Below are 15,178 nucleotides of genomic sequence, written 5' to 3'. Positions count from 1 at the left end.
GAGCGTGCTAAGTTCGGCCGGGTCGAATCTTCTATACCCTCCACCATGGATCGCATCTGTCGAATTCTTTGAGCAGTATCTCTTTTTAGGCAAACAAGGAATAATGAATATGGACGGATGAGGAGGATTCGGGGCTCAAGAAGCAAAATCGGGAGATCGGTTTATATGACAGATGTGTCAAGCTATAAATCGATTGAGACCATATTACACACGAATGTTGAAGACCATGGGAGAAGCCGTTGTACAACATTTGTGCCAAATCGGATAAGAATTGCGCTTTCTAGAGGCTCAAGATCGGTTTATATGGCGGTTATGGACCGATTTGAACCATACGTCGCACAGTTGTTGGAAGTGATATCAAACAAAATTTCCGACAAATCGGATAAGAATTCCGCCTTCTAAAAGCTCTAGAAATCAAGACCGAAGATCGATTTATATGGCAGCTATATCAGGTTATGGGCCGATTTGAACCATACTTACTTAGCACAGTTGTTTGAAGTGATACCAAAACACCACGTGCAAAATTTCAGTCAAATCGGACGAGAATTGCACCCTCTAGAAGCTCAAGAAGTCTAATAGGCAGATCGGTTAATATGGCAGCTATATCAGGTTATGAACCGATTTGATCCATACTTAGTACAGTTGTTGGATGTGATACCAATACACCACGTGCACAATTTCAGCCATATTGAATAAGAATTTCGTCTTCTAGAAACTCAAGAAGTCAAGGCCCAAGATCGGTTTATATGACAACTTATCAAAACGTTGACCGATTTGTCCGATTTACGATCTCAACCGACTTACACCAATAAGTCTTTTTGCAAAATTTTAAGCGCCCAGCTTTTCTCCTTCGAAGATTAGCGTGCTTTCGGCGGACGGACATGGCTCGCATCATGGCATCATAAAACCTGTATCCCTATATGGCAAATAAGGGTTTTTATGGCCCTACAAATAGCTGTTAAAAAAAATTACAAATTTTTGTGGTATTTATGGAACTATGTTATGGTCCATATTGATGCAGAATGCGCAAAGAGGATTGAAATAGTTTATCTATGATGGAACTCATTCGGATTCAAACACTCACTGAACACATCCACCGGTTGTTGAACATGCTAAATGCATATGTGCAAAACAGTGATGTATTTGGCTTTAGTAAACACATATGCAGCGACATCTACGAACAATTCTATGTTATTCTGTTCATTGTAGCTGCGTTCAATAAACATTATCGATACACACCCTGTAGTTCATATTGTCAAGTTGTCCTTTGTTCGACTATATTGTCGTTGCAAAATAGTGTTGTATGCGGCTGTAATGAAAACATCTGCAGCGACATCTACGAACTATTCTATGTTACTCTTTTTATAGCAGCTGCGTTCAATAAACATTATCGATACACACCCTGTAGTTTATACTATCATATTGTTCTTTGTTCGAATATATCTTTTATACAAAAATTAAAGTAGAATGCGAAACTCATATAAAAATTTGTGGTCAAGTACCAGGGGGCCGCCCCATCCTAAAACAGTTCTGCTATCGGACATGTAGGCCGTTTGGGACAATATGGGATTTAAATAAAAAGTATTTGAGAGTGGAATACGAAACTTATATAAAAATTTGGGATCTATTTCCAACCCAAAGTTAAGCCCCAAATGGACATTTACAACGAACGAGACAATATGGGTCTCCAACGAAAGGTATTTGAGAGTAGTATACGAATATAAATTATTTTCAAATTTTACCATGTAAAAAGGAGTGCAACGAAGCACACCGGGCCAGGTAGTTCTTTATATAAAAGTCAAAGTGTGTTTGTTTGTTTCCTATAGACTCCGAAACAGCTGAATCGATATTCTTGAAATTTTCACAGATTGTGTAGGATGGAAGAGGTAATAGGCTATATAATTTTCTGATATCAGAATAGGGGCAGACCCTACCTCTTATTCCATAAGTGACACCCAAAATTTTAAGTGGACAAATGGAGAACATATGTTATTCAAACGAAAGGTATGGTCCCGCCTCCAACTTCGGGAGCAGGTGTGGGGACAGAAAAGAACATGTGGGCCGATTCAAAAGAACTTGTGGGACTCAAATAAAAGGCCATTGTAGGCCGACTGCAACAATATGGGACTTAAATGATCTGTGTCCTCCAAACGCTCATGCAAAACGACACGGATAATGCAGGACTTAAATGAAAAGACTTGAGACGAATGTACGAATCTTATATACGAACTTGAGATGTGACTATTGTGTCGGATATAAGGTTTGTATTCGTACTTTTTCAGTAAAAACTAACAGGAGAGTTAGAATAGCCTTTACTCTCTTTTGCTATTTATTTGAATTAAACAGCTGGTTTTCATAAAAAAGCTTTTCGATTTGCAAGCTCTCAATTGCCAAACTCAAAATTTAGCTCGCTCTCGAGCACTCTCCTGCTCTCTTCTGCTGGAAAATGTAATGCGCGGACTACTTCCAGTAACAATTTGTGCAAATTTGCAAAAATTTTTTAGTACACAAACACACTTATGAGGGTTGCCTTTTATATTTCGGCATGGGACAACCCTTGTGTTGCAATCTGCCAACTGACAGCTATATCGTAAAGCTTGACATTTTTTTTGTTATACGTACTCAGAACGTTTTGACATACGAGCGCTATTTGTGCTATTTACAGTAACTTAAAAGATTCATCTCGCCCAAAAAATGAAATTAAATCCTACATTTTCGTGCGATTATTTTTTACCACTTTCAACGTGGATTAACTCAACTCAACTTCATATTTGGCGATGAAGCTCCATCAAGGACCTGGGTTTATCGGTATGGTATGGTGAATTCAACCGAGGTCGTAGTAGTTGACTCCAAGACGAATTTCGTGAAAGTTGTCCAAAATCAGTTGTTGTTTCAAAAATCATTGATGCCGTGCGCCAACTAATATTACAAAATCCTCATGCCACCTATCGTGAGATTGAGACAACCTTAGGCATTAGTGGGACCAGCATACATTCAATACTGCATGAACATTTGATCGTCAAAAAAATTTGTTCCCGTTGGATCCTACACAATTTGTCAATCGCTCAAAAAAGGCTCGGTTCGATTGTTCGAAAGAAATGCTCCAAAATAACAAAAAAAACTGCATATTTGAGCACTCAAAACATCGATTTAATGAGTCATCCGCCGTACAGTCCTGACTTGGCACCGAATGACTCCTTCTTATTCCCATATTTAAAAAAAATGAGAGATCAACGTTTATCGACACCTGAAGAAGCGGTTGAAGCTTTCAGAATGCATGTTTAGGGGATCCCTCAATCAGAGTGGCAAAAGTGCTTCGACAATTGGCTCAAACGCATGCAAAAGTGTATAGAGCTTAATGGGAAATATTTTGAAAACAATAAAGCGATTTTTGTTGACTAATATTTATTTTTGTGTTCTCTAATCCCGAAATATAAAAGGCAAGCCTCGAATACATATTTGAACAACACATACGAAAAGCACAGAAAGTAATATAGATCCGAGAAAGACCTATGGCTCTGGGCACCGGTTTCATAACATATAAAGAAACATTCTATTTTCAAAAGGCACCTTAGGTTAGGGTGTAGCGTAGTACACCAGGCCAGCTAGTTTGATTATAAAGAATATTTGTCATCGAATATAACAATTATTTTTAGCTTATACACATTTTTATACCCTTCACCATAGGATGGGGGTATACTTATTTCGTCATTCTGTTTGTAACTCTTCGAAATATTCGTCTAAGACCCCATAAAGTATATATTTATTCTTGATCGTCGTGACATTTTAAGTCGAACTTAAGCCATGTCCATCCGTATGTCCGTCTGTCTGTCGAAAGCCCGCTAACTTTTGAAGAAGTAAAGCTAGGCTCTTGAAATTTTGCACAAATACTTCTTATTAGTGTAGGTCGGTTGAGATTGTAAATGGGTCATATCGGTCTATGTTTTGATATAGCTGCCATATAAACCTATCTGGGGTCTAGACTTCTTAGGCGTCTAGAGGGCGCAATTCCTATCCGCTTTGGCTGAAATTTTGCACAACGTTTTTACTTATGACTTCCAACATGATTATGATTTAAATCGGTTCATAACTTGATATAGCCGCCATATAAATCGATCTTGAATCTTAACTTCTTGAGCCACTAGAGGACGCAATTCTTATCCGATTTGACAGAAATTTCGCATGACGGGTTTTGTTATGACTTCTAACAACTGTGCCGAATATGGTTCAAATCGAGCTATAACCTGATATAGCTACTATTTAAACCGATCTGGGAACATTGACTTCTTGAGCCTCCAGAGGGCGTAATTATTATCCGATTTGGCTGAAATTTTATGTAACGGCTTCTCCCATGACCTTCAACATACGTGTCAAATATACATACAGCTCCCATATAAACCAATTTCTCTATATTACTTCTTGAGCCCCTAGAGGGCGCAATTCTTACTCGAATTCTTAATTCGAATCCGAATCGGACCATAACTTGAAATAGCTCCAATATTATGGCAATTCTTTCTTTTTTGTCCTTTCTTTGCCTAAAAAGAGATATCGGGAAAAGATCTCAACAAATGCGACCTATGGTGGAGGGTATATAGGATTCGGCCCGGCCGAACTTAGCACGATTTTACTTGTTAAATTTCTATTTTTCGTTTAGTTATGATTATATAGTACAACATAGTACAACTTATTAAAATAAATAAAATACAATATTATAATCGAAAAATAAAGTTCGTACATAACAACCTTTTGGTTATTGGATATGGCTATTTTCACCAGCACAGCCAGCTAAAAGACGGTCGCTGCCACAATCACTTCTCGAATCATAACAGCAGTAACAAGGTTCCGAGTCTGTACAAATATTGGGAAAATCGGAATCACACGAATTTGTTTCTTCCAGGGTTATACACTTCACTTTGGGTGGGCATTTGATTATAACTACAGCATTGCCATCGTCATCGTACATCGACATATCATGTTTAAGATCTTGACAAGCTGTGGCCTGACAATGCCTCATGTAATATTTGGTTAGGCAACATAGGAAAATCTTAAAAGAAAATAAAGCCAAAAGTTGGTATTTTTATGAAATTGTGTGAAATATTCAAAATTTGAAAAAACACTCCCAGGTTTGCATCAGTTATATGGGGATATAGTATAGAAATTTGTTCTCAATATTAAAATAAAATGGGTTTCTCTGACCCACAGATGGCGACAATCCCTTTGATATCAAACAACTTACATCAGTAACGATTCCCATCGAGACCAGCAACAGCAGTATGCGCATAAAATACCATAGATAATCGTTGAAAAGTGACAAACAGGACCTAGTATTTATGTCGCTAATATTCAACTGAGATAAACTTGGCGACTCCTTGTTCTCAAGAAGATTTTTTGGATAGCAAGATGGGTTGTGGTGTTTACAACAGGCATAAGGAGCAAGAATCTGTTCTCTAGAAATAAAAAAATTACAATTATCGGAAATAAAAACAAGTAAAAGCGTGCTAAGTTCGGCCGGGCCGAATCTTATATACCCTCCACCATGGATCGCATTTGTAGAGTTCTTTTCCCGGAATCTCTTCTTAAGCAAAAAAATGATAAAAGAAGAGATGTCAAGATCACAGATCGGTTTATATGGCAGCTATATCAGGTTATGAACCGATTTGGCACAGTGGTAGAAAGTCATAATAAAATACGTCATGCAAAATTTCAGCCAAATCGGATAGGAATTTCGCCCTCTGGAAGTTCAAGAAATCCCCAGATCGGCTCAAATGACAGCTATATCAGGTTATGGACTTATTTGAAACATACTTGGCTTAGTTGTTGGATATCATGACAAAACACGTCGTGCGAAATTTCATTCCAATCTGATAGGAATTGCGCCCTCTAGAGGCTCAAGAAGTCAAGATCCCAGATTGGTTTATATGGCAGCTATATCAGTTTATGAAACGGTTTGAACCTTATTTGACACAGTTGTTGAAAGTCATAATAAAATACGTCATGCTAAATTTCAGCCAAATCGGATAGGAATTGCGCCCTCTAGGAGTTCAAGAAGTCAAGTCCCCATATCGGTTTATATGACCGCTATATCAGGTTATGGACCGATTTGAACCATACTTGGCACAGTTGTTGGATATCATAACAAATTACTTCGTGCAAAATTTCATTCAAATCGGATAAGAATTGCGCCCTCTAGTGGCTCAAGAAGTCAAGATTCAAGATCGGTTTATATGGCAGCTATATCAGGTTATGAAACGATTTGAACCATACTTGGCACAGTTCTTGGATATCATAACAAAACACGTCGTGCAAAACTTCATTCCAATCAGATAAGAATTACGCCGTCTAGAGGCTCAAGAAGTCAAGACCCAAGATCGGTTTATATGGCAGCTATATCAGGTTATGGACCGATTGGAACCATACTTGGTACAGTGGTTGGATATCATAACAAAATACTTCGTGCAAAATTTCATTCAAATCGGATAAGAATTCCACTCTCTTGAGGCTCAAGAAGTCAAGACCTAACATCGGTTTATAGGGCAGCTATATCAAAACAAGGACCGATATGGGCCATTTACAATCGCAACCGACCTACACTAATAAGAAGTATTTGTGCAAAATTTCAAGCGGCTAGCATTACTCCTTCGAAAGTCAGCGTTCTTTCGATAGACAGACGGACGGACAAACGGACAGACGAACGGACATGGCTAGATCGACATAAAATGTCACGACGATCAAGAATGGGGTCTCAGACGAATATTTCGAGTAGTCACAAACAGAGTGATGAAATTAGTATACCCCCATCCCATGGTGGAGGGTATTAAAACCAAACTGTTTTACCCCTGGGTAATTCCTCTGTCTAGGGGAGCCTTTGGCAATTCTGTAGCCGCTCTATTTGCACTTTTTTTCTCCATTATGGTGTGTGGGTATTGAGTTTCCTCATTCAATTCTGTTTCATAATCAAAGTATTGATAATCCTTTGGTATAGAAGTTGTTGTGGAAGTACTCCTAGGCATCCACGCCGCCCTCATCCAGTCCATATATCCATTGACGCCACAACATTCCTGCTTGTACTGCAATTGATCCCATAGAAATTTCCACTCTGGATTCGTGTAATAAGCATCTATACCACGCTGCAGCAGCATCTCAACACTTTCTCCTACGACTTTTTCACCTTCCAGTAGGGACCACATGGTGGCACAGCTACAAATGGCCAATAGGCTGCAGAAAAATAGCCAAACCTTCAGCAGCAGTTGTATGCTTTGCGAATAGCGTCGCAACCAGATTCTTTTCCACATTATTAGGCTTCCGAGATACAGTGCAATCAATTGAAATCCCAAAATGTAGGCGTGAGCTAATTTCGTAGATATCATTGTCCTTTCAGCCTGGGTCATAAATGAGGACAATTTGCTGTGATAGATGGCTGCAACTGCGATAATCACTACTCCCAACATAACTTCCATTAACAACAAGCCGTTGAGAATTGAGCGGATTTTGCGATACAATTTCCACATTTGAACATTTTTTGTGATTCTTTTATTGTTATTACTAAATAAGGAATAATTGGGATGTCATTATTTTTAGAAATTCTTGACAATAACAATGAAAGGTTAAAAAGGGGAAAATGTGATATGAAAATATTAAAGATAAGGGTAATCGTTTAACCCCTAAGTGGTTCTCTGGTGATAATATTGCGATGAACAGAGAATCACAATTACATAACTATAAAATGCATCTAACTTTTCTTACCCCAATTTTCAAAAACGCCAGATCTCGTTGATAGATTGGGTGATGCAACCGAAATTTTGATATATAAATTTTGCCATGCTAGACACTCCATGTTCAAACCCCACCAAATGCATATAAAGACTTATTATGGTAAAATACATATAAAGGGTGATTTTTTAGCTATTATTATTATCATGGTTTAAACAGCTCACGCACGCTTCGTGTGTTGTTTCACTGGCAAGCTTGCCCAGTTTGGTCTATAATTTAACCATGAATCGTCTTACAAAGTTCATGGCGCACTTTTTTTCTTAAGCGACGAAGCCCATTTTTGGCTCAATGGGTACGTAGGTGAGGTTGAAAACAAGGTGCAGATATATATCTACCCCATGCCGCTACAGACATACACCTAAACCAGTAATCGGCTTGTTGTGCGTCCTAAAATAAGGAACCTTGAAAAAGTAAATTTAAGTTAGGAATTCCGTGCTACTTACAAAATCGTTAATTGTTTTCCACACCACTCCACTAAGTTGGTTCATGCCTGGTATCGTGTCCCCACCTAAGTACCGGTGTTTGTTAGCCGCGAAAGCTAAGCTGACATATGGCACTCAAATGAAAAGTATCTGGCAGTAGATTATTAATAAGGCATAAAAAATTATGTCCAAGTAATGGGAGGATGCCTCACCCCTAAATGATCATATCAGCCGAACATGGCTATGTAGGTTTCAAGTGAAAGATATTTGGAAGTAGATAAAAAATATGACATTATAATTTGCGTTCAAGTCAAGGTGGCTCTTTTTCTCCTAAAAATACGTCAAATATATTAATTGATCCATTATGGCAATATGGCACTCAAATGAAAGGTATTTGAGAGTAGAAAACGAATTTGATATCCAATTTTGGGGGTACGCCCTAAATCACCCCTTAAACTGAACTTCATTTTCGACCATATCAATATGGATCTCAAATCAACGGTTCAGTTTAAGCAAAAAATTTCGAACTAATCGCATTACCAATCTCCGAGATGTGGTATTTTTGAAATTAGGGTAATGAGAAGTGCTTTTTAGGGAGACATTTCGACTCAAATATGGATATCAAATTAGTGTCCACTCCCAAATCCCTTTACTTTGAACCCCATTTTGTCATGGTTGGTAAATATGAACCGTTTGGAGGGTGTTTTGTGGCTGGGGTGGTCACCGGGCACTTTGCCCTGAAAATAGTTATCAAATTGGATCTTTTCTCCCAAATACCGTTGATTTGAGATCCATATTGATATAGTCGGAAATGAAGTTCAGTTTAAGGGGTGATTTAGGGCGTACCCCCAAAATTGGATATCAAATTCGTTTTCTATTTTGTCCGAAGTTCCGCCAGGATTCGATCGCAGGCGTTCATCGTCATAGGTGGTCATAGGCTACAGAAGCACGATATCCACATTCAGGGCGAAGTGTCCCCACCCTAAATAGATATTAGAGAGTTAAAGAAGGCGCAGCGCAGTGGGCCCTGTCCAGCTAGTAAGATCAATAAAATAATACCAGCCGGTATTGGCAAAGTACCGTCGTTTTTTCGATCAGTGGACCAGAAGAAATAAAAACCCGGTTGTATTAATATTTTAATATTTATTTTTTATTGCAATTTTTAGAAAAATGTGATTATGATTTTCTGTTTGTTAATTCATTTCGTTTGGATATATATATGAATATATATATGTACTTAAATATTTTTGTTTTTATTTCTATAATATAATTTTGTTGAATATTCTTCATTTGTATAATGAAACTTAGTGTTTAGGGTTAAGTTTTTTATTTGCATTCATTAAATGATAATAATCATATATGTAATAAGAGTAATAATAATAATAATAATCATAATAGTAATAATAATAAGAATAACAATAATAATAATAATAATTACAAATACAAATAATAAAAGCAATAATAAGGATTGATAGTTTACTATGTTCTTTTCTTTCTTTTTATTTTTTTTATATATATAGGTACAAGAGTAAAGAAGACAAAGAATAAAAATTTAAAAAAAATATATCTCAACCCATAACTGTATGGAAAAAAATATCAAACACTTACTTACACTATAATGGGGAAACTAAAAAACAATACATATAAGGAAGGTTGAAAAAAATAATAAATCAACGACATTATCTTCAGACAACACAAAACTTAAAATAGAGAAAATTGAAAAAATTTAAAAAAATACAGCAAGATTTTTGTTTTCGTTTAATGCTCAAAGCATAAAATAACAACTTAAACAAAAAAGAAATAATTAACAAAAAATAAGATTTCAACTTAAAAATAATAGTGGAGGGAAAGTTGTTATAAATTGTTGTATTTTTTACAAAAACCTTTGTTTTTCATAGAGGCTACTTAAAGGTTTCCTTATGTCTTCTTTGCATTTTACGTTTTTTTTTAATAACATTTAGGTTTTCGAGTTTGTTTTAGACAACATTTTATTTTGTTTTCTTTTTAATTTTTTAAATGGTTTAGCACCGGCATAGGACACTTGCTGCTTCGTTTTAGTTTTTTTTTTTCTTTTTGATTTTTTTCTCCAACAATACAAACAGCCTTGGGAAGCAACGTTTTTTTTTTAATTACAAAAAAATATCACTGAATTTTTGTTTTAAAAGCAAAAAAAAAATGTTTTGGGAATGTTTTTTGGTGTTTTTGTTTTAACAAAAATAAATATGAATATTTACAAACACTTACTGCTGGCATATAGAAGGGCCCAGGGAATTAATGAAATGCCTTTGAGTTTCAAAAATACAGGGAGAGATTTGGTATTTAAGTCCTATGACCTCTCATTAATTGTGTATAACCCTCCTAATATGACAGCAGCAACTAGTCATGGAATTGTTATAGGCCATAACCTAGCAAAGTCAAATGGCCAGACCTTTGAGAACATTAATTTTGGGAGATTTGTTAAGGTCTGGCATTGAATTTTGCCAAGAGGCTATGGCCAAGACGGGTCATGTGGCTGAAGAGAATTTTGAAAAGATCTTAGAGATGTGTCTAAACTACTACGGTTTGCTTCCTCAAGTGCTGGGCCATTGCATTGCTGGCATAGTTTTGGGGGTTTTGAAGAGTAGGCCAGGAAAGTATTCACCATTTTGAATACCCAAATGTTCCACGATGAGAGTATTCAAAACCGCATATACATTCCAGGTCTGCTTGCTTCATTCGTTAAATATCAAAAATTTTTGTTTAGGAGTTTTTTTCCTTCTTCTTGTCGTTTTCATGTGCGTTTCGTACAGAATTTTTTGTTTCTTATTTTTTACAATAATTTAGGTTTTTTTTTCTTCATCAATTTGTTCGTCTATGTTTTTTTTTCTTTAGATTCTTGAGAGAATTGGTTTTTCTTCTTTTCTCGTAAAAATACAAAAATTTACAAAATATTGAATTCTGTCAATACACTGTCATACAAAGTTTTTCATGTTTTTTTTTTTTGTTTAATCAACAATACATATAACTATCTAACTATATTTTATAAAGGGTTTTTCATCCGAGTTACTTTTAGTTTCATTGTTTGTTTTTTACAGCTTTAGAAAAATTATTTACAAATTTTTCCGTTTTGTTCATATTTTACAAAGTTTTGTGTTCAAATGTTCAACATTTTGCTTGATTTATCTTACATTTCTATGTTTAAGGAAGGGGGTTTGGGGGGAGGGGGCGGGAGGACAGGGGGTGGGGGTGGGTGGTTTCCACTTATGTTGGTGGCGGCCCATTGGGATAGGACAGCATTGGCTCCAGGCTGCGGGCAAACGAATTAGTAAACATGCAGGTGTAGTCCTCACCGTGGGGCACAAGGGTGGCAACACCCAACAACAGTAACATGAGCGCTTGTATGGGCAGCGAAGCACGTGCAACACGGCCTAGGAATCGGGCGCCTCTGGCAAGGACGGTGGTATTTATGACATCTCCATCGGCAGCATCGCCATCGGGATTGCTAAAGAAAAGTTTTTGAGAAAAACAACAACAACATGGTTAATACAATTCATCGAAATCGTTTATGGATTTTTTTGAAAAATGGAACGAAATAATCCAGGAGGAATATATAAGGGGAAAATCGAGAGAGAAAAATGTTTTCAGAAAGTCTTTCAAGTTATACCAAATTTTTGGAATACTAAAATTCACTTCCAAATTTAATCGGCAAAGTGTAAAAACAAGTCCTCTTTGAACCAACAAATCCTCTTTGAAATAAAATGCACCTTGTAGGGGCTCAAGAAGCAAAATCGGATGATTGGTTTATATGGAAGCTGTATCAAGCTATAGATCGATTCAGACTATATTTAACATGAATGTTGAAGGTTATGAGAGAAGCCGATGTTCAAAATTTCAGCCAAATTGAATAATAACTGCGCCCTCTAGAGGCTCAAGAAGTCAAATTCCCAGATGGGTTATATGGCAGCTATATCAGGTTATGAACCAATTAAAACCATATTTGGCACAACTGTTGGAAGTCATAACAAAACACTTTTTGAAAAAAATTTCAGCAAAATCTGATGGGAATTGCGCCCTCTAGAGGCTCAAGAAATCAAGATCCCAGATCGGTTTATATGGCAGCTATACCAGGATATGTATTGATTTGTGCCATACTTAGCAGAGTTGTTAGAAGTCATAGCCAAACACCTCAAGCTAAATTTCACCCAAATCGGATGAGAATAGCGCCCTTTAGCGGCTCAAGAAGTCAAGATCCAAGGTCGGTTTAAACCGTTCTTAACACAGTGGTTGGAAGTGATACCAAAACACCATGAGCAAAATTACAGTCCAATCGGATAAGAATTTCGCTCTCTAAAAGCTTAAGAAGTCAAGACCCAAGTTCGGTTTATATGGCAGCGATATCAGGTTATGAACCGATTTGAACCATACTTAGCACCACGTGCAAAATTTGTCAAATCGGACGAGAATTGCGCCCTCTACAGGCTCAAGAAGTCAAGACCCAAGATCGGTTTAGATGGCAGCTATATCAAAACATGGACCGATTTGTCTCATTTACAATCCCAACCGACCTACACTAATAAAAAAATATTTGTGCAAAATTTCAAGCGTCTAGCTTTACTCCTTCGAAAGTTAGCGTGCTTTGAACAGACAGACGGACGGACGGACATGGCTAGATCGACATAAAATGTCATGACGATCAAGAATATATATACTTTATGGGGTGTTAGATGCATATTTACAAACAGAATGACGAAATTAGTATACCCCCATCCTATGGAGGAGGGTATAAAAAGGACTTATGGTTGCTTGAAGAATGGCAGCTCTTGGACTTCTGGACTTGCTGACATTTGTTTCAAGAATGGGCTATTATCGAAGAACATAGCCATAGGACGCGACCGGGGATTTATTAACGTCGAGATTTGCAAGAACCCTTCTAACTTTACGTTCTCCTATAAAATATATGAGGCATTGTACTAGATACGCTTTCAATCGTAGAGTTAGTGTTAGATGGCACTCTGGCAAAAACAAAAGAAGAGTAGGGTTAGCCTCTTATGTGTACTGTGTGTACTGAAGGTTCAGAACTTTCTGGGCAATAGTTCCTTCTCCATATTTAACATTTTGTTTTCTCAGCACGGAATAACTATCCGTGCCGGAATAGTTATTCAGCTACGACAAAGTCATCAAGAGCATGTGCACAGGTTGCGGATAGTGTAATGATTTGTAGGCAATTGTAGTCACGGACAGTCAGAAGAGCTGGGAAAATATCGGTCGCAATATCGATATTTTAGTTTTTTTTTTTTTGATTATAGATCGACAAAGTTAATTTTTTTGCAAAATTGAGCATAATATGCGATCTGACACTGAATGTATCCTATAGAGGGCGCAATTTTCATCCAATTGGGCTAAAATTTTGTACAATGGTTTTTCTCATGACATACAACTGACTTCATTAAATTTAGTTTTATTCGGTCTGTGCATTGATGTTGTTCTTTATAAATCGATCTCCTGATTTTTACTTCCCGTTTTCGTTTGATTTATAGATAATGGGAAATTACTAATAGTATCGATACTATCGACATTTGTTATTAGAAATATCGAATGTTGCGATTGTCGATAGTTTGCCAGCACTAACAATCAGCAATATCATGTGGAAAGTCTTAAAGTTAGAGGCCGGGTGGCACCTAGCCTAAATACTGAGCATCGATGGTACTCGATTGCATGTCCGTCATGTGGTCCCAAGAATTCTCTGAGAAATCTCATTTGAATAAAATATTTTCTCATTCGTCCTATATGTCCGCTTGGAGGCCTTTGCGTCCGAATTTGTATATCTGATTAGTACTCTTCTTCTCTCTCTTCTTCAGAGACCTTTCATTTGAGCTCTTTATTGTCGTGGTGGGGAGGCTACCGTAGCGCAGAGGTTAACATGTCCGCCTATGGCGCTGAACGCCTGAGATCGAATCCTGGCGAGACCATGAGAAAAAATTTTCAGCGGTGGTTTTCCCCTTTTTATGCTGGCAACATTTATGAGGTACTATGCCATGTATAACTTCTATCCACACAGGTGTCGCACTGCGGCACGCCGTTCGGACTAGGCTATAAAAAGGAAACCCCTTATCATTGAGCTCAAAGCTTGAATCGGACTGCACTCATTGATATGTGAGAAGTTTGCCCCTGTTCCTTAGTGGAATGTTCATGGGCAAAATTTGCAATTGCAGTATCGATATTATCATTAATTTCCCATCACTTATATATAAAACAATAACTAGAAGTAAAAATCAGGACATTGGTTTATATATAAGCAATATCAATGCACAGACCAAATAAAAACCAAGATTAATAAAGTCAGTTGGAAGCCATGAGTGAAATCATTGTTCAAAATTTTAGTCTATTCGTAGGAAAATTGCGCCCTCTATAGGCGCAATGTATCTTAAAGGATACATTCAGTGTCGGATTGCTTATTTTTGTTTAGTTTTGCTAAAAATTTAACTTTTGCATTAGTATCCATCGGAATAATATCAATCGATATTCAGCCAAAAAAATTAATATCGATAGTGCCATAGATATTTTGCCAGCTATAGTTTGTATGGCTCAAAGGGAAAAGTCAGCATGAATTGTGGACATTGAAGTAACCAGCATTTTACTGCCCAGAATTTACTACGATATTTTCATTTTAGAATCAGAAACGACATTAAAGCCTAGCTTTCCGAGTTGGAAATTCTTTATGAAAAACTAAGATGTACTCGTAATTATATGTTGAAACACTGGAGTTGAATTGCTCGAATCCTTTAATTTACATTATAGTTAACCTTGCTCGTTGGATAGTTAGGATACTGGCAGACGGACAGAGATTGGACTGGTAAAGGTTGTGGTTGTCATGTATATGTTCCTAATGGGGTCTTAGGTCAATATTTTCAGATGTCATAAACGGTTACCCATGGTAGCTTCATACCATCGAGCTATACGTGAGTTGAGATTTTTTTGAAATTGGAGAAAGTTTTCTTCTGATATCT

The 15,178-nt window shown here is 37.0% G+C and overlaps 2 protein-coding genes across 20 annotated transcripts in view; both read right to left on the bottom strand.

Moving 5' to 3' along the window:
• Positions 1–4,642: 4,642 nt before the first annotated feature.
• On the bottom strand, positions 4,643–7,567 carry LOC106081290 (uncharacterized). The gene is made up of 3 exons (XM_059365784.1): positions 6,835–7,567; positions 5,237–5,447; positions 4,643–5,044 (listed from the first exon to the last, which is right to left on the bottom strand). Exons 1-3 carry the CDS (start codon positions 7,506–7,508, stop codon positions 4,751–4,753), a joined length of 1,179 nt encoding a protein of 392 aa, XP_059221767.1. The 5' UTR covers positions 7,509–7,567; the 3' UTR covers positions 4,643–4,750.
• Positions 7,568–9,862: 2,295 nt separating this feature from the next.
• LOC106081285 (muscle-specific protein 300 kDa) overlaps positions 9,863–15,178 on the bottom strand; it is a 315,875-nt gene continuing 310,559 nt past the window's right edge. For all 19 annotated transcript variants that reach the window (XM_059364509.1, XM_013243150.2, XM_013243155.2 and 16 more), the window contains one exon: positions 9,863–11,673. In XM_059364509.1, coding sequence (XP_059220492.1) covers positions 11,433–11,673 — 241 coding nt within the window. In that variant the 3' untranslated portion in view covers positions 9,863–11,432. The remainder of the gene's footprint in view (positions 11,674–15,178) is intronic.

This window comes from Stomoxys calcitrans, chromosome 3 (assembly GCF_963082655.1).
Source record: "Stomoxys calcitrans chromosome 3, idStoCalc2.1, whole genome shotgun sequence".
In the NCBI taxonomy this organism is placed as follows: domain Eukaryota; kingdom Metazoa; phylum Arthropoda; class Insecta; order Diptera; family Muscidae; genus Stomoxys; species Stomoxys calcitrans.
Note: the sequence above shows the minus strand (reverse complement) of the source record. Positions and strands in the feature narration are given on the sequence as shown.

Coding starts and splice junctions, on each gene's coding strand:
- LOC106081290 (XM_059365784.1), bottom strand. CDS start 7,508: ATGTGGAAATTGTATCGCAAAATCCGCTCAATTCTCAACGGCTTGTTG. Junction 5,448..6,834: donor GACAGAGGAATTACCCAGGG/GTAAAACAGTTT, acceptor TTTTATTTCTAG/AGAACAGATTCTTGCTCCTT. Junction 5,045..5,236: donor CGATGGGAATCGTTACTGAT/GTAAGTTGTTTG, acceptor TTTTCTTTTAAG/ATTTTCCTATGTTGCCTAAC.